At 33.7% G+C, this 20572-nt stretch overlaps 1 protein-coding gene across 1 annotated transcript; it reads left to right on the top strand.

Annotated features, from left to right (window-relative positions):
* Positions 1 to 3731: 3731 nt before the first annotated feature.
* Positions 3732 to 14594, top strand: LOC132032524 (indole-3-acetaldehyde oxidase-like). The gene is given in 11 exon segments (XM_059422154.1): positions 3732 to 4218; positions 5451 to 7070; positions 8382 to 8641; positions 8771 to 8980; positions 9434 to 9652; positions 10761 to 10959; positions 10962 to 11713; positions 11838 to 11933; positions 12351 to 12449; positions 13336 to 13525; positions 14085 to 14594. Coding segments are annotated over 11 exon segments (4014 nt in total). The 5' UTR covers positions 3732 to 4070; the 3' UTR covers positions 14306 to 14594.
* The last annotated feature ends 5978 nt before the right edge of the window (positions 14595 to 20572 follow it).

The following is a 20572-nucleotide window of genomic DNA, read 5'->3' as shown; positions in this document are numbered from 1 at the left end:
AGTCCCATTATCAGCTTGAATTTCAAACCTGTGACTATTACCTTCGGAGATTTCTTGATTATAAAAAGTTAATTTAATAGAAGGAACGCACAATCAGTAAAACTACAGAAGTGGAGGCTCAATTCCAAGTGAGAAATAAGAGAAAAGTTTATACATCCGGGCAATTTGCAGGATTGCCCTTCGCTGGGGGTGGTCTTTACTTTTTGCCCCTCAAATTGGTGGTCTTTCATTTTTACCCTCTGCCTTTGCAAGGCAGAATTTGGGTCTTAAGGCAGAGGGCAAAAGTTAAGGACCACCAATTTGAGGGACAAAATTTAAAGACCACCAATTTGAAGGCAAAAAATTAAAGACCACCCCAAATGAAGGGCAATCCGCGCAAAAAAAAAGTATACATCCAGCAAATAGAATAATGAGCACAAAGCAATGTCTTTATGATATTGACCATTAATGAATTTCTATATTTCTTGATCCTTCTTTAAGAATATTTTGAAAACTTATGCACCAATTAACATTTGTTTTCTACATGGGAAAGAGAGGGTTCCTTAAAGAATTTGTAGGAATCTATTCTTTAAGCATGAGAAAAGTTGGAATAATCTTCCATGTGAACTGCATGTCTCGTTTTTACATCCTTTTCTATTTTTTTTTTTTTTAAAGTATATATGCTTGCTTTATTCATATTCTTTGCAATTATCTTTTACCATAAACCATGCATATTATAAGCGTTAATTTCACCGGGTAACCACCTTTTACCGTGCTATTTAAGGCACATTGTATTCATAGCCAGTATGGCAGGATAGGCAAACTTCAGAAAACTAATACCCTCAGCTTCTTCTTTTTTTCTAAAGTTATTGTATTATAGTTTTTTTAAAAAAAAAATCTATATCAATTGAAGTATTATGCTTTAAAGCAGTGAGTTTTAGAGGAAATAGTTAGTGTCGTAAAAGTTTGAAAACATTAGCAAATCGCCATTGTTGCAAACTTGAAAAAGTGAGTCCTGAATTTCGAATATAAAAAAGTGTTTTCCTTATCCCACCACACCTCCCTCCCTTATGTCGTGCCTTTCATTTAAATTACGTGGGTGAGTCTTGAATTTCAAATATGAAAATTGAGTCTAATCAAATGAATATTGTTGGAAAAACTTAGAAATATTGGCGGGATGAAGATTGGTAGTTCAAACTTACAAAAAACTACTTTCAATTCCGAATGTCTGAAGTTTGGCCCCGAAAAAGCTAAAATCAAGCACAAATGTTGGAAGCTTGACCTTCGCAACCCACACTCGCCAAACTACACATGCAATTTCAGTCGTGTATGCTTGGAAGTTGTTTCTGAGTGGTTAAGCTTACAATAAATTATAAACTTCGTCCATCACTCAAAAGGATGGTCCCAAAATCGACTGTTATGAATGGACTCCAATCGGTATTAACCAATTGGCAAAAGCAACTCAACACCATATTAAGTGGCTATGTTTGGAATCTAGATGATTGATAGTGCCTGGAGCAATTAGGTTATGCAAATATTGTTGAGAAAAGTTTGTTCCTTTCATCCCCTTCTTAGCATTTGTATCTTGAATATTCCTGTATCTTCTCATCCCCTTCCTTCGACTCCATGCTTAGTATCTTTTGTATTGCCTTAGTTGATAGCTTTTCATTGTAATAGTTTGTTTCAGCTTTCAATCAAAGGACTTAGTTGGTGAGCATTTAAGTGTTCACAACATCGACTATCTATGCACTTTCCCATAAGATAATATAGTTTTTGGTTGGTGCATAAGAAAAATAATAATTTTCACATTAATAATAGACAAAAATATCCTTTTAAAATAACTAATTTATATATAATAATCTCTTCATTATTGAGAACTGCACGATAATTTACCTTATAATTTCCCATTAACTTATTGGTGAGAGTCGATTCCACCTTGTATCCCCTTTCCCTTTTCCTCTTCCCTACCTTCTGTATAATAATAATAATAATAATAAATATATATAAAAACAAAAAAACAAAACAAAAACAAAAAAAAAAAAAAAAAACCCAAAAAAACTCTTAGTCTTTAGGTTAAAGAAAACCTTTTAAATCTTCTTTAGTTCATTTGTCCCAAAAAGGAAGGGGAAAAGGAGAAAATAAAGACATAAAGGAACAAATAAAATTGTGGAAACTGTACATTGTTGGAATTTGTAAAACGAAAAAGGGTAAAAAATACTCCTCTACTTTGAGAAAAGAATTAAAAATATCCTCAATTATAAATTTGGGTAAAAAATACCCCTCCGATCATTAAAATTTTTAAATATACCCATGTCTTAACAGAAATCCCTAAAATAATCCAATTTCATTTTTAAAAAGTTAAATAAAAAACTCATATAGGTACCCGCAAATGCCATAGTGGCTCCAAATGTGAAAAAGTGAGTCCGAATATGAATTTAAAAGTAAGGTGTTTTAAATTATCCCAAAAATGAAATCGGTTATTTTGGGGCATTTCATTTAAATTACGCAAGATAGTTCTTGGAGAATATTTGAAAACTTTAATGACGGGAGGGGTATTTTTGACCCAAATTAAATGGAGGATATTTTTGAAAATTGAAGAAATAAATGAATTTTTTATTTTCCTTTTGTAAAAACTAAAAGAATAATGAAAGACTGATAGTGTCTTTTTCCCCAGCCCACTGCACTTAAAGTCGGTGCTTTTAGTGCTACTTTTGTCAGGTCTTCTTAAACGATGGGCACTTTACAACGCCAAAAATGATGGCTCGAATTTTTTTGGGTCCTTGATATTTTGAGCCGACAATATCACCGCAATAACATATATGGGGTTCTATAGCATGAAACGATGATTCAAAGTTTTGAGACATGATTTATAGGGGGGCAAAGTATGGCAAACGAGTGAAAAATGGAGGAGAATGGAGAAGTGTTGGAAAATGGAGGTTCTGCCCTAGTTTTATTGACTTGTATAACGCAGGAAATTCTTGCGTTATACAATTCATTTGTTTGAAACAAATTTTTGATATGCTGAAAATAACTGCAAACCACAAATAAATATGTTGAAACAGAGATTTTATTGATGAATATTGCAGGTACAAATCTGTTTATTCCCTTGATTCTTCTCTCCTAGATTTCTCCGTAATTCGAGGGCCATTAGTAGCGTATTTCTTGAACGTAGAATGATTTGTATTTAGATGTGCGTGGACTTTCTTGGATGTATTTGATCTCTATGAAAGGATATTGTGGATCCTCTTAAAGTATTTGATTGTCAAGAAACATCCGGCCACATATCGACCTCTTGTTGAATTCCCATGAGTTTATGGGATATTTGATATGCCTGTATAGGCGTTCTCTTTAGGGTTCCTTCGAGTAGTCCAAGCTTAAATCTTTAACCGACTTTGGAGTCTGAAGATGGATTAAACTCATCTTATAAAGTCGTATTTCAAATTCGATAAAATTTCGTTGTCTACATCAGTATAACGCAGTAAATTACTACGTTAAAGGACTTAACTGAGCCGTTACAATTAAATCTTTTAACGCAGCAATTTACTGCATGAAGAGGATATTTGTACCAATTTTTTCTCTTGAGACATTTGGTTCATTTCATGTTTTTTTTGGATCATTTAGGTTCCGGACTCCCAAAAAGAAGGTTAAAAATAGAAAAGACAAAAAAGGAGAAAAGGGGAACAGATAAAAATTGTGGAAAATGTACATTGTCGGAAATTGGAATTTGAAAGGACTGACAGTGTCTTTTTCCCCAGCCAACTGCACTTAAAAGTCGGTGCTTTTACTGTTACTTTTGTTAGATTCTTCTTAAATAAATGCTCTTTCCATCGTAATCCTCAACCTTTAGATTCTTTTGCATTAGCACACAACAAATGAAAAGAAGCTTTTTAACTTAAAACCCAATGTTCTCTGATTTCCCTTCAATAATTGGCTCATAATTACAATAATTTAAAGGGATTGATTAATCTACATGTTGTTTGTTATGCATATCTGATAACACCCAAATTGAAATCAGTCATAAGAACACAAAAAGTTAAGAGGTTTTTGGAGTCTTGACACCTTATTTTAAGTTTATTGTTTGGAGAGTAGAAATGGAGGAGATAGTGAAAAATGGGATGTTGGTATTTGCTGTGAATGGGAAAAGATTTGAGGTTGCTAGTGTTGACCCTTCAACTACTTTGCTTCAGTTCTTGCGCACTCAGACTTGCTTCAAAAGTCCCAAACTTGGCTGTGGTGAAGGTCAATACTCCTTCCTCTCCCTTTGTGTATATGTATAGAGGCGGAAATGTTTTTCTAGAAAATATTTTCTTGGAAAACAAATGAGCTTCTTGCTTATTTTCTAGTGTTTGGTAAATAAGGAAAAAAATACTATCCCCAAAGCATTTACACGTAATTTAGCAAAACACTAGTGGGTGGGGAGTGGGGGTTCGGTGGAGATAAAGACAATGAACTTGGAAGGGCCACTTATTGAACTTGTTTTTCCCTATTTCCATTTACCTCATTTTTAAGAAATTTATTTTCTTAGAGAAAATGTTTGCAAAAGGATTTTGACCAACCGGAAAATTGGAAAATACTTCCCTCCATACCAAACACACCCTTAGTGTTGAACTAATTGACTTTTGAAATTATGAGTTCAAAATTTAAAATTTTGTTGAAATTTTAGATGTAATCTGTGAGTACTGAGTACATATGTTTGTTTTGGTGCAAAGTGCACAAAAAATGCTAAAAGCATTGGACTTTTTGATATTGGTATTTTTGTTGTAATGTGTTGGCTCCTTCTGTATTCTTTTTTCTTTTTTGCTGTTTCTTGGAAACTAGGTGTTTCTAAATGTGCTTAATTCTTAGGTTGTGTTTGGTATAAAGGAAAATGTTTTCCTCCATACCAAAACACACCCCTTAGTTCTTGCTATTAAGTATTTTTGCTGTCCTGAGGGTTGACCAGAAATTTTCTGTATGAACGCTTTACCCCTTGCTCTGAAGAGATAGTTATGAAGTGACTATATGACTAAATTCTCTGCAATGTGCTAGCTAAGCTCTTGCTTTTTCTCGGGCTGACTTCAAAAATTCTGTTATGTAGAGAAATCGAGCAGTGCTATAAGGATTGAAACTATGTGGCTCGTGTTGAATTGGCTACTGTTCTTTTTTCCTTTTGTAGTAATTGGATGTTTTCCTTTTATAGGTTACTACTTCGTCTTTGCTATTCCTTTTCTTTTCTGATTGTTAGGAAGCTACGAGAGCCAGTGGTAAAATCTTATGCATATCTTCTGTATTGATCTAAAATTTAAAGAACGCAAGTTAATGTGAGGTATGCCACTTTCTTATTCTGTTGGTAAACTTAGATAAGCTTGAGATCCTTTTTACTTTGGAAGTCTTTGAAGAAGTTTTCAGCTCGTCAACTTGAATCTTTTATGAATCTGATGTTAAAGCACAAAATGAGAGAGTTATTCAGCTCCTAATTTGAATGGCTGCAGGTGGTTGTGGTGCTTGTGTTGTTCTTCTGTCAAAGTATGATCCTCAGCTTAAACGGGTTGAAGATTTTAGCGTGAGTTCATGCCTTACACTTCTTTGCAGTTTACATGGTTGTGCAATTACTACAAGTGATGGCCTTGGAAACAACAAGAGCGGTTTCCACTCAATTCACGAAAGGTTTGCAGGTTTTCACGCTTCTCAATGTGGATATTGCACTCCTGGAATGTGTGTGTCCTTTTTCTCAGCTCTTATCAATGCTGATAAAGAAAAGTCTAAGTTGACTGCATCTGAAGCCGAAAAGTCTATAGTGGGGAACCTTTGTCGGTGTACTGGATACCGGCCCATTGCTGATGCCTGCAAGACTTTCGCAGCCGATGTGGATATAGAGGATTTGGGGTTCAATTCTTTTTGGAAAAATGAAGATTCCAGGGATATAAAATTGAGTAAGTTACCTCCTTACGACCCGAGTAAGAATTTTACTACATTTCCTCAATTCTTGAAAAGTGAATCTGCCGCATGTTTGGACTCCAGCAAGTATCCATGGGACACTCCAGTTTCTGTTGACGAGCTTCGAAGTTTGTTGCACTCGGATTTGTTTGAAAATGAGGCAAGTATTAAGCTTGTTGTCGGTAACACAGGCACTGGATATTACAAGGAAACCGAGCGTTATGACTGATATATTGATCTGAGATATATCCATGACCTTTCAGTCCTCAAATTAGATCACATAGGAATTGAAGTAGGGGCTACTGTGACTATCTCTAAACTTATTTCATTCTTGAAAGAGGAAAATAAAACTAATTCAAGTTCGTACGGAAAGCTGGTTAGCCAAAAGTTGGCTCAGCATATGGAGAAGATTGCTTCACCATTTGTTAGAAACTCTGCTAGTGTTGGGGGAAATTTGATTATGGCCCAGAGGAACGGTTTTCCTTCCGATATCGCTACATTATTTTTTGTCTTAGGTGCTACTATCTGCATAATGACCAGTCAAGGACATGAAAAACTCACATTCGAGGAGTTCTTAGCGAGGCCACTACTAGATGCAAGAAGCGTGCTGCTTAATTTTTCGATTCCATTTAAAAAGGAAGGGAGTTCAACCAGTTCTACGTTTTTGTTTGAAACCTATCGAGCTTCACCACGACCTCTAGGAAATGCATTGGCATATGTAAATGCTGCTTTCCTTGCTGATGTTTCTCCCCACGGGAATGAGGTCCTGATAAATGATATTCAGTTGGCTTTTGGTGCTTATGGCACAAAGCATGCGAGAAGGGCCAAAAAAGTAGAGGAATATCTAACTGGGAAGATATTAAACGTTAATGTATTATTGGAAGCACTTAATTTAGTCAAGCAAGCCATAGTACCTGAAGATGGGACTTCACACGCACATTACAGGTCAAGCATGGTAGTCAGTTTTCTTTTCCAGTTCCTTTTTCGCTTCGCCAATGTTGGTCCCAGGGTATCTGGTGGGTTGTTAAACAGAATTAGTAACAAAGACGGTTATATTAGTGAAGGGAAACCGGAGATACTGTTATCATCTGCTAAGCAGGTTGTGGAATCAAGCAAAGAGTACTATCCAGTGGGTGAACCAATGAAAAAGTTTGGAGCCTCCATGCAAGCTTCTGGTCTGTTTGCCTTTCCCCTTTTGTATTTTATTTCACCTCATGCATGTAACCTGAGTTTTTATGTCATTTTGCGTCCTATTTGTGGCTTTGATGTTGACAACTGTGTATAAATTGGTCAGTGACACGCCAAATATACATATAATATACATATTTTCTAAACAAATATACATGTAATATACATATATTAATATACATAACCGGTGTATATGTTTTATATATTTTGGCTAGCTCCCGTAATGAATTTCCTCCGTTGGGCCAAAACTGAAAAAGCCCACCTAATTAAAGGTCTACATGTATTACCTTTGTAAAATTTTCAAGTTGAATTGAGTTGGAGATTCTTATGTACCGGATTGAATCACCTATCGTTATCTTGTCAATGTATACTAGGTTTTGTGCATGTTTTTTTTTTCTTTTCCCTTTTTCTGTATTTTTGTAAACTAAATATCTGTTTATCTTATCTGAGAGGTGCAGTGTGTCTCACAAGAAAGTGTGTTATTGACCCAGCCTTAAGAGGAACTGTATAGGAGAAAGTAACTATGCTGAAACCTATTGCACAACTACTTTAGACTATTCAACAATTGCAAATATGGTTGATATGTTTTAATGTAGAAAAAGATGTGTTTTTCATTTTCTGCTGTTGTTAGTCCGTCCCAGTAACTTAGTTTATCTACATATTTCATGTCATCAGAAGACTTACTTGTTGAAACTTATGTATAGTATTTAAATGGTTTAATGCTTGAGGAAGATAAATGAGTTAAGGAAGCAGGTTACTTGCTATTAGGTAAACATGTATGTAACTATGACGGGGATTGTTATCGAGCCTCTGGTACAGGTAAAGCTGGAATAATATTCTTTTATATCACTACATGTTCATGTGTTTAGGTTATAAATTTCCTTAATTTTCCCACCCCTATGACTTGTCCTTTATTTTTATCTTGGAAGGCTTAAACTTGGCTGTGGCTTTGTTTGAAGATGGTTAGATTTAAGAGTTTTTCTCAATCAGATGTGATCATCATTTCTTCTTATGTACTTTGGTTTTATTAGTTCTATACAGTATAGGTTTACGTTTGGATGAATTTAGAATGCTGTCCCTTTTTGAGGTTTAATCGTCCCTTATTCTACTCAAAGAATTAGTGGGAAAGAAGGTTCACATTTGGATGCTGAAAAAACAATCTTAATTATTCAGTGTTCAGATCCAGATACAATATCTAAATATTCAGATGTGTATTCAGATTCAGACGTTTTAATCTTTGAAAAAAAAAAAAAACAGATGTTTTATTACATTACTGAAAAAAGCGATTAAAATTGCAGGTGAAGCTGTTTATGTAGATGACATTCCATCACCACCAAACTGCCTATATGGAGCATTTATCTATAGTACAAGACCATTAGCAGGGGTAAAGGGCATACACTTTGGATCTAATTCATTACCTGATGGAGTTACTGCCATTATTACTTTTAAGGATATCCCGAGCAGAGGGGCAAATATAGGATCTAAGACCATTTTCGGTCCTGAACCCTTATTTGCAGATGATGTCGCTCGATACGCTGGTGACCGAATTGCTTTTGTGGTAAGCCCTTAGTTTCAACAATCTCTCTGCTAGAATAGGTTTTGGCAAGATGATTGCTCATATACTTCTCTAGAGAGGACATTATTAAACTATTTCTTTTATGTTCAATGTTATTTTCAAATAACTTAGGTTGCTGAAAGTCAGAAGTCTGCTGATGTGGCTGCAAGCATGGCCATTGTTGAATATGACGCTGAAAATATAGATTCTCCTATTTTAACCGTTGAGGAAGCCGTTCAGAAATCCAGTTTTTTCCAAGTCCCACCATTTCTATATCCAAAAGAAGTTGGTGATTTCTCAAAAGAAATGGCTGAAGCTGACCACAAGATCCTCTCTGCTGAGGTACTTTTGATTTGTTCACCAGTGATTTCTTTTAAGTAAGTTCTTGAAATCTCACTTCCTGCGAGTTGGAATCAAATATGTTTATCTATAAAATTTAATTACTTTTTTGGTCTGCCCTAAAAAATAATAGCCCGCAAATGTATATGTTCTGTATATTAAGTATAAATATACATGTTGTATACATAAATATACATATAATATACATAAAAATATACATATTATATACATGATCAATGTATATGTTTTGTAATATCTTGGCTAGCGACTGTAATTAATTTCGTCCGACGGGCCAAAATGAAAAATCCGTAAAATTTACTTATGGTTCATGTTGAAGTGTGTGACCATCTCATCTAAAAGTTTACGGGGTTAGAAAGAGCACATTTCATTTACTTAAAATTATGTCTTCAATAGTTCAAGTTTATCAGTGGTTGGCCCTGCTAATAATCTTTGCAGGTGAGACTTGGGTCTCAGTACTATTTTTATATGGAGACACAGACTGCTCTAGCTGTTCCAGATGAAGATAACTGTATGGTTGTCTATGCATCAAGTCAATGCCCCGAGTATGCAGGTAGTGTAATTGCTAGTTGTCTTGGTGTCCCCGAGCATAACATCCGTGTCGTTACAAGAAGGGTTGGAGGTGGCTTTGGAGGCAAGGCAGTGAGAGCAATGCCGGTGAGTATCTGTTACTTCTAATATAGAGAAAATGAGAAAAACATAAATTTTCTGCTTGGATGAACTTTTGGATCATTAGTTGGTTCTTTGTCCCTAATATTATAGATTTAAATCAACTCTTTGTCGACATGGAAGGTTTATAGGTGAAAAGACCTTATGCCTTCCCAGCGAGATTAAGTTTGACATGAACTTTTTTGGGATAATTACATTTTTGGACCGCTCTAAAACATAATAGCCGTTAAATGTATATGTTTTGTATATTAAATATAAGTATACAAAATCCCAATTTTTTCTGTTATTGAGACCTGTAAATGTGCATGTCCTCTAAACAATGTGATCATAGTAGTGCGGTGATATGTGGAAAACATGGCTAAAGTTTGTGGGAGTCTTCGATAGTAGGATGAGAAAGAAAGTTCGTAAGCAGCTATTGATATGCTTAGGTAGAATTAATAGAAGGTGATACAAGTACCTCGTGCACATTCCAGTTCACAGAAATTTTAAATAAGATTTTCTCAAGTTTCCTTTTTCCATTGTGTGGTTCTGTTGTAATAAACTCCTCCCTCCGTCCCAATTTATGTGACACTCTTTCCTTTTTATTTCTCGCGAAAAAAATGATGCCTTTCTATATATTTAGAACATTTTAACTTTAAACTTCTCATTTTACTCTTGCTAAAATGATTTATATCCACACAAATATAGATGGCTTGTTTTAAACCAAAAGTTTCAAAAGTCTTCATTTCTTTCAAAAGTCAAAAACCATCACATAAAATTGGGACGGTGGGAGTATCTCTTTTAGTGGCTTTGCAGATTCCGTAACTAAGCAAGTAGAGAATGTCACCATTTTTTTTAATAAAAAATTCTGATGTCCTCTTAATTCTAACGTCTTCTATGTTTTCCAATTATGTGCGAAAATTTCATGAGATTGATTAGCTTGGAATCTTAATATTCAAATGATAGATATAAATGCATGGATCCAGATAAACTATGAAATGACAACTGAAGACATGAATAATCCCTCTATATATTTCTCTTTTTCTTTCTCCTTCTCTTTATATCTGTTGCAACAGCATTTCCAGTTCTGTTGTGAAAATCATACATGACTTGTTAGGTCTCCACTGCCTGTGCACTTGCAGCGCTCAAGTTACAACGCCCTGTCAGGATATATGTCAACCGAAAGACTGACATGATAATGGCAGGAGGGAGACACCCCATGAAAATAACATACACTGTTGGATTCAAGTCAAATGGAAAAATCACCGCCTTACATCTTGATATATTGGTAAATGCTGGGATCACCGAAGATGTTAGCCCCGTCATATCGCGGCTCTCAAAAAGTATGATTGGGGTGCTTTATCTTTTGATATAAAAGTATGTAAGACGAACCTCTCCAGCAAATCAGCTATGCGTGGGCCCGGGGAGGTGCAAGGATCTTATGTTGCCGAAGCTATAATGGAACATGTAGCAAGTGTACTGTCTCTGGAGGCGGACTCCATCAGAAATGAAAATATTCATACCTTTGAAAGTCTAACGTTATTCTACGAGCATAGCGCAGGAGATATAGGTGATTATACTTTGCCAAGTATCATTGATAAGTTGGCCACATCCTCGAGTTTCGTTCAAAGAAGAGAGATGATAGAACAATATAACCAGAAAAATATATGGAAGAAAAGGGGCATTTCTCGAGTGCCGCTTGTATATGAATCTACACAACGACCAACGCCTGGAAAAGTAAGCATTCTGTCGGATGGATCGGTAGTTGTAGAGGTTGGAGGTATTGAAATTGGTCAAGGTTTATGGACAAAGGTCAAGCAAATGACTGCCTATGGTCTTAGTTTAATTGAAAGTAGTTGGAGTGAAGAACTTGTGGAGAAAGTACGTGTCATACAAGCAGACACTTTAAGCTTAGTGCAAGGCGGGTTTACTGCTGGAAGCACTACATCTGAATCGAGCTGTGAAGCAGTTAGACTTTGCTGTAAAATATTAGTTGAAAGACTAACCCCTCTGAAGATGAAATTGCAAGAACAAAATGGTTCCGTTGATTGGACTACACTGATTTGCCAGGTTTCTCTTTTCTGTCTGTTCTCCTGATCCATTTTGTGTGAACTGAATCTCTTATAACATTCTTTATTTACACGTCGAATAATATTGAAGTGTTCAAATTCTGATCCTCCCCTACTCATCTCAGGCACAATTTCAAGCAGTAAACTTAGCAGCAAATTCTTATTATGTGCCAGAATCCAGCTCCATGCAATATCTGAACTATGGTGCTGCTGTCAGCGAGGTAAACTTGTTTCTTTTTTGGGATAATATCCTTTTTGGACCATCCAAATAAGTATAGCCCAGAAAATGTATATGTCTTGTATATTAAGTACAAATATACATGTAATATACATATCGTATACATATAATATGCATAATCAGTGTATATGTATTGTATATTGTAGCTATCACTCAATTAATTTGGGCCGACGGGCCAGAAATGGAAAAAGCTCTTTTTTGTTCCCACTCAATCTTTTAGCTCAATGTGGAAAGACTTATTTGCTTCACCTCCGTCATTGAGGATTACATCAATTCTCAATATTCTAACGAGCGCTAAACACTTCGCGGATATTCTAGTTATGGAGCATTTAAGCAACCCCGTAATCCTCTGTAAAGCACCTTTTAATGGAAACTCACAAACAAAATGTTGGTTTTGCAGGTGGAGATAGATATCCTGACAGGAGAAACAAAAATTTTGCAATCGGATATTATATATGACTGTGGACAGAGCTTGAACCCAGCTGTTGATATGGGACAGGTATACTGAAAATTTGCCTCAATTTACATCAAGTTCTAGCTTTTATAATGCGATTTCCTTAAACAATTAAGAAGTATATGACGGTAGCTGTTATTCAATCTTGTGAAGAACCTTTCTTAGTTGTGTATGCTTATTTAAATTTGTCTTATTCATCTAAGAAATCCTTGTTTTTTTCCACTGGATAGGATAATATTACTAATAGCTGAAAACATTAGTACAAGGTTTGACTCGTCTTGGACAAATAGATCATAATTTGGCAATAAATTTTACAACATTATTACCTTGCAATCCTGCATCGGTTACGTTTCTTTTTAGCCGAGGGTTTATCGGAAACAACCTCTCTACCCCACAAAGGTAGGGGTAAGAAATCCTGCATACATCCTTCCCCCCTGAAGTTTTGGATCTTTGTTGTTGATTTACACATTAAGTCTCAAAATTTTCCAACATTAAGCTCTCAAAAGTTACCATGTTTTTTTTCTTGGGATAATTACATTTATTGACCATTCAAAAATATAATAGCCAGCAAATGTATTGGTTTTGTATATTAAGTATATATATACATACAATATACAGTCTGCACAAATATACATACAATATGTATGTAATATACATAATCAATGTATATGTTTTTTATATTATGCTAGTAATTAATTTTGGTCGAGGGGCCAAAAATGAAAAAAGCCCCTTTTTTTCTATATAGATATTCTTTATAGTTGGTCATCCTAGCTTAGCCACCATAGACCTGCAATCGTCAATGATGTCGGAATAGTGATTGTTTCCATGAAGAATCCTATTGATCACCTCCTTAATATCAATAAAGTTATCCTTGTTGCCGGGTTACGTCTCTGGGTTGGCCTTCTAAATCGTGGAATATATTTTCTTGCAGATTGAAGGGGCTTTTGTACAAGGGATTGGATATTTTATGCTCGAAGGATATCTTACAAACGCAGACGGATTGGTTGTTTCAGATAGCGCTTGGACATATAAGATCCCCACAATTGACACAATACCCAAAAATTTCAATGTTCAAGTGCTAAACAGCGGACATCACAAGAAACGTGTTCTCTCGTCTAAAGGTACTCTTCTTTCTTTATTCCATCACTCAGACGAGATTTCATATTTTTTCATTTGTTTCTTAATACTGCTAGGATGACTTGTGAGTGAATTCTCATACACAATCTCCATTAGGTTGACTGTAAATAAATATGTATATATGTTTGAGATAATTACATCCAATGCCTTTCGGTGATCTAATTTACAAAATAACCCGCAAATGTAGAGGTTTTGTATGTTTAAGTATAAATATACATATAATATACATATACTACATATAATATACATACACTATACATAAAATATACATAATCAGTGTATAGGTTTTGTATGTTTTGGCTAGCGCCCGTAATTTAGTTTGGCCAACGGGCCAAAAATGAAAGAAACCCACATTTCATTAAAAAAGAGTTTAGCTTAGAGAATGCCACATATTATGATGCTGAAAAATGAGTTTGTGAAGCCATTTCCTTTATTTCCAGTTATAGGGGTAAAGCAAATCTCACTTTGAAGTCTCCTCAAAATGGTATATGTCCATTTATCTGTGTATATTGTTGATTCGACGATAAAGATTTTTTTTTGCAGCATCTGGTGAACCGCCACTGCTTTTGGCATCCTCAGTTCATTGTGCCACAAGAGCAGCCGTTAAAGCAGCAAGAAAACAGCTTAAACTTTGGGGCAAGCTCAACGGGTCGGATACAAGATTCTATCTGGATGTCCCTGCCACATTACCTGTAGTGAAAACACAGTGTGGCCTGGATTATGTGGAGAAATACTTGGAAACTTTGCTTGAGCAGGAAATCTAGCTGAATGCCTGATTTCTAGCTTTTGGAGATATACTCTATGGTCCGGATTATGCTGTGTTGCTCAGTTCTTCAAAAATGCCGCACCACCCATTTTGGGTCCTCCAATAATGCACTGATCCGACATGCATCCGTCAATATTTTTGAAGAGTTCGAGCAACATAGATCTTATATATCAACAAAGGCAAATACTTTACTCTTTTGCTTGAAAAAGGACTTGCATTGTTCTGTTCCATCAATAGCGTACAAATTTTGTATTTTCATGCATACAAGCCTTACCTTAAATCTACAAGTCTGCACATAGTGCGAGATACTTCTTGGGAAAATTACGGCCCAATACCTTTGGGTGATCTAGTTTATAAAATGGCCAGCAAATATATAGGTTTTGTATATTTACATACATATACATATATATATATATAATATACATATACTATACGTATAATATACATATACATATATATATATATATATATATATATATAAAAAATAAAAATAAAAAATAAAAAAATAACTCAGTGTATAAGTTTTGTATATTGGGGTTGTTGGCGGTAATTAAGTTTGGCCGCAGGGATTTAAACGAAATAATCCCATCCTTTTTTGCATGTGTTGAAAGATGTGAAATGTTGGTGCCTGATCGAATTGATCAAGTCTATCTATCTCTTAGGATGCCTCAGCTGCATACATCACTGCATTTCCCTAGGATGCCTTAGTTGCATACATCACTGCATTTCCCTTTTATATCTATCGTAACGATAAACAGTCTTAAACGGATCGCTTCAAACACGGCAGAAACTTTGTTTAATTTAACATTGTACACCTAAAACAATAAAATACAAGTGGTAAACCTCACGTTGATGAATAACTGGTATTAAGTGGTCAGGCCTATTTTCTTTTGTAATTAGCATTTTAAGATGATCTAATTTTTCGAGCGAGCTGTAAAAACACTGAAGGTTGCAATAATCAAATGATCACTGCAACATTTCTTCTTCTTTTAATTTTCTCCATCACCTGAATACTTCTAGTGCGTATCTTTTATTTGAAAAGTTTTCAGTTTTTTTTTTCTTAAATAATAGTAGTGTGAGTATGTGTGTATATTATATATATATATATAAATTTTGCCCTAAATATATATTCGGTCAAAAATTAAAAAAAAAAAAAATCGCAAGGCGAGTTTGATATATGCTTCATCCTAATGGAGACTTTGCCTTGAGGCATATATATATATATATATATTTTAATTATTTTTTTTTTTACTTTTCAAGGTAAACTTTTATTTAACTAAAAGTGTATATATATATATATATATAAACTTTTCTTAAGGCATAACTAAAAGTTTGCCTTATAAAGCAAATTGTATAAAAGTTTTGTCTTATATTCTGCATACTTAATTGGTTATCGAGGGCCAAAAATGAAAAAAGCGCATTTTTTTCTAAATTACGCGTTGGAAAAGTTAGCTTGGGCATAACTAAAAAGTCATTTCAATGAGTCGCATAAGTATGCCCGAAAGATAACTTTAGTTATTTCTTAAGAAGTTATCTTTGATCCGACATGTCACCTCTTTTTTATTTTTTTATTTTATGCAGAGCGGGGGTTGAAAGGGATTGGTATTCGCCCGACCTTTCCAAGCTGAAGGATTGGTTGTTTCAAAACTTAAAGACATATAAGATCACAATTTAAAGATCACAAATATGAGGGGCAAAATTTAAAGACCACCCCAAAACAAGGACAATCCGCGCAAAAAATTGCTACTAGTGTTATTTGGCCCGGGCTTAACTAATATTAAAATTAAATTTGTAATTACTTTTTTTCTCACTCTTTCTGTTGTTAAGTTATTGAAAGATTAGTTCGACATTTTCTGCAAATTCCTAAAACCAAAGGCTCTCTAAAAATTAAAATTGCACCCAAAATATTTAAAAATTGAATAAAGTCTTTTTTATCCTTATTTTAGACTTCTTGTTAGCATTATTTATTTATCGAATTTTATTCGTTTAGACTTTGAAAATTTCTTGAGATCCAACTTATTAAATCCGTGTGATTAAAAATGATGCTGAAAATGATTATAAGCTATAACACTTTCTTTCAAAAAAGAAGAAAAATAATTTGGTTCAAGAGACATCAATTATATATGCTACATTTATTCTTTCGATGAGATGTTAGTAGATGTTATTTTCATTTAAGATATACAAACTACAATGAAAATATGAAGAGAACTAATGACTTTTCTTAATATAATTAAATCCTTTTGCTTTCCCAAAAACTTGTGTGATGAGGAAATGATATTTCTTCCTTTTGTTAGTTTATAAGTGGCACATTATTTTATAAAATGTACTTTCTAATCATATTTTAAACAAAATAAAGCTTCAACGCTTCATGCTTAATTTAATCATGTCCCCGTGCTAAATAGACACCTCGTATCCTTTTTTAATGCACCACCCCTCCCCCCCCCCAAAACCAAAAAAAAAAAAAAATGATACTTATAAAAAACCTTAAATATGATTGCTCCCTTTTGTTACAATTGTTTGATACTCCTCCGTCCTAATAAGTGTCTTACTTTCTTTTTTATTTGTCCCATAAGAAGGTTGCTTTCTATATTTCAAGTTTTGGCAAGTTTTAGATCAAGATTTAAAAGACTACACACATCTTTAATTTAAGACCATAAGATTCAAAAGTCTTTATATATATATATATATATATATATATATATATATATATATTAAATATATATGGACGGAGGGATATATATATTGCTTGGAATACTATAAATTATGTATATATATATATATATATAAAATATGTCATTTTCTCTAACTATACACATCAGTTATAGTTGGAACGATTCTAAGAATTTACAAGTTATTGAGGCTAATGCGTATATTAAAGGAGATGACATATTTTAAGTAGTTAGCTTATCTATGTAGTAGACATTTGAGAATACACGGAAAAGTATTTTTAAAATTTAAATAGAAAATGTCTAATAGAAACATATTATCATCTTCTCTCTCTCATAATCATTTAAAATTGTACTCCAATAAAGCAATATAGTAGGAGAAAAATGAGGCACATATATATATATATTCCACATACCCTCTCAAGGAGATAAACAAGAAAGGACAACATTTCTTCTTTGAATTTGAAAGAGAAGCCTTTTAGTTAGTAACCATTAGTTTGAATCTAACTTTTAAACTACAAAATCTCTCTCTCTCTCTCTCTCTCTTATATATATATATATATATATATATAAGAGAGGATCTCAAAGTTTTGTAGTCCTTACATGAAATATTTTATCCAATTCACCACTAATTGATGCTTTAATTACCTTGCAAATTTTCACCAATTTTGGTAAATTTGATTAACTATATGGGCTAATTAGATGCTAGAAGGAGTGATGATGCGGAAAGGTGATAGTACACCACAAAAGATCTATTAATTTAACCAAATTTAAAATTGGAGTTTATTGTCTCTCTTTTATTTGTAAATAATTATTAAACTTGTTCCAAATCATTCTTTTCCCTTTAAAATTAATTATATAGACAAGTAAACAAGTTATCGTGACGTTCCCTTTCTACCTTAGTACATGCTTAATTATTAATTGAAAATATTTTTTATATATACCTAAAAAATATTGAAAAAAGTAACTAAATAAATATTGTTAGCTCTCCAAACAATAATAATAATATAATAAATAATTGAAAACGAGAGTAACCATTTTTGGATATTAAAATGTTTTACAAAAGATGAGATAATCAACGTTTTATATAATTAAGGACAAATGATTTGATAAATATGAAATACTAAAACTACATACACATTTAAAAAATTACAATATTGATTTTTTTAAGAAAAACATATCTTAACATTTTTTTTTTTTTTTTTTTTTTTTTTTTTTTTTTGGCGTAAAGGAAAGATTAAAGTAAGAAAAACAAATCATTTCATTAAATTTCCAATTCCTTTTTGTATGTTTTAATTTGAAGAAATCTAAAGTATTTTATTGTATCAAGACTTTTAATTATTTAATTTTAAATGCTATCTTTATTTATGAGTTAATTTCATTGACGTGATCATACAACAATTTGTAGCATCAAATATTTTTTATATTACTTGAATATCGTAATTATTTTTTTCTTCCAAAAAATGGATTAACCAATATAAGTTTAATTGAGAAAAAATCAAGTTAAAATCATGGATCATTAAAGACTTAATCTCAAAAGATTTAGTAAAATAAAAAGGAGAATAGCTTTGATGCATGCATTAATTTGTTTGAAAATAAAAGGTAAGTTCAAATATACTCTAAAAAAATGTTATTTTTAACTTAAATAGACTTTTATATGATTTAATTTTTTAAAGATTCGAACTGCCTTTACAACTGATATGATGGTATAAAAACAACACAAAAAGTAAGAGTAGCCAAAAAATATTTTAAAAAAAAAATGTTGCAAATATAAATTTTAGTGTTACTTGGGTCCGGACTTAGCATGGGCCAAGTGCCACTAGTATATACATGTATATATATGGATTTTGCTAATCTACAACATGAAGGTTGAGGGATAATAATGTGCTCGTAGAAGTGCAAAACCATCAACTAAATGATTGGTTCACCTCTTGAATAACTGCAAGTTTGAATCACAATCAGCCACGTGCTCTGCTAGTGTTAGGATATGCGTCTATAATAGCACATAGGAATATGACGAGTCAATACTTCTATAGGATTTAACTTAAAACCTCACTAATACAATGAGCAGTTTGAAGTTACAAATCTATAAAACCCTCATTTTTATAATTCATATATATTGTTAATAGTAATATTTATGTAAGTTTTTAAAGTGTACTTATAATAATGGGGCACATGCACGTGCAAAGTGCGTACACAGAGACTAGTTCTATAAAAAATAAATATATTTTAATGTAAATGAATAAGATAGGCTTGACAACTGATTGCATAAATTTTCGTCGTAATTTTCAAATATTTCCCATTTAACTTTTTATAAGAAAACAGATTCTCATGAATTGACTAATAAGAAAGAGGAAAGTAGTGAGTAAGAATAACCATATATAACTATAATAAAATTTTAACGATCTTATATTGTTGGGTGTCTTACAAAGTACCACATTGATAAGCTGAAAAGAAAAGGAAGCTATTTATAAGGAGTTGAATATTTGTGATGTGAGAGCGCTTTTAAAAAGCGAGTGCGAACATGCCCAAAAGCGGATAATATCACATGCATGTTAAGAGGATCTTTGAGCTGCTTAGCCTAACAAGCTGCATCGAGCCAATTTTGACGACATTAAGAGGCGGAGGGGGGCGTTTGCCTTTTTCCCTTGCGATTCATTTTACCCATTAAGACGAACCAAATTTTGGGGTTTGGCGAAACTAAAATTGGTGGGGCCCCGAAGTTGAACTCCCGGGGAAAGAAACCCCGTAAATTAGTTCGGGGATTTGGGTTTGGGACATATACAAAAAAAAGGGGTTTTTTTTTTTAGGTTTTTGAGGGTTTTGGAAAACCGGCCCCGCCAAATATCACTCAGGAAATTGGGCCCCCTTTTGCCCCGAAACGATCGAGGGAAAATTTTGGGGGGCAGAGGAGGCTTTGGGGGGTTTTGGGTTTTTTTGGTTTCCCCGGTCAATTTAAATTTTCCCCGCTTTAAGACACTACTTTTTGCACCTATAAATTCGGGTTTGGGGGGCATACACTTGAACCCCGGAGAGTCATGTGGAACTTAGTTCGAGGGGAAAATTGTTGGGTGTGCGGAACAAAGTACGCGTTGATAAGTACTGAAAGAAAAATGAAGCTACTTATAGTGGAGTGGATACTCTTAATGATGTGAGGCGCTTTTGGGAAAAACCGGTGTTTCTACTTTGGCCTCCAAAGCTTTTAGACAATGTCACATCATGGAAATAATCGTTGGGCCGTTTTACCCCCGCATATATGACATGTCTTGAGAATTTGTTTTCTTATAAAAAGTTAAAAGGAAAATGGTTGAGAATTACAAGACAAATGTACGTAATCAATTGTCAACCTTATCTTCTTCATTTGAATTGAAATATATCTATCTTTTATAGAATTAATTTTTGTGTACGCGCTTTGCACGTGTGCCTCACTATTAATAAATACACTTTAAAAGTTTACATCGGAGGAAATAAATTGCCGGACTTAAAAAGAAGAAACTATTTAAACAATTTTTTAAAATGAACCCCACTAATCCAAACGAAAGATCCCGTCTTTTAGAAAAGACCCAAAAAAATTAAATTTTAATTTTGGGGGTGGGCCG

This window comes from Lycium ferocissimum, chromosome 10 (assembly GCF_029784015.1).
Source record: "Lycium ferocissimum isolate CSIRO_LF1 chromosome 10, AGI_CSIRO_Lferr_CH_V1, whole genome shotgun sequence".
NCBI lineage: Eukaryota > Viridiplantae > Streptophyta > Magnoliopsida > Solanales > Solanaceae > Lycium > Lycium ferocissimum.
The sequence above is the reverse complement of the archived record's forward strand: the minus strand, read 5'-3'. Positions and strand labels throughout refer to the sequence as shown.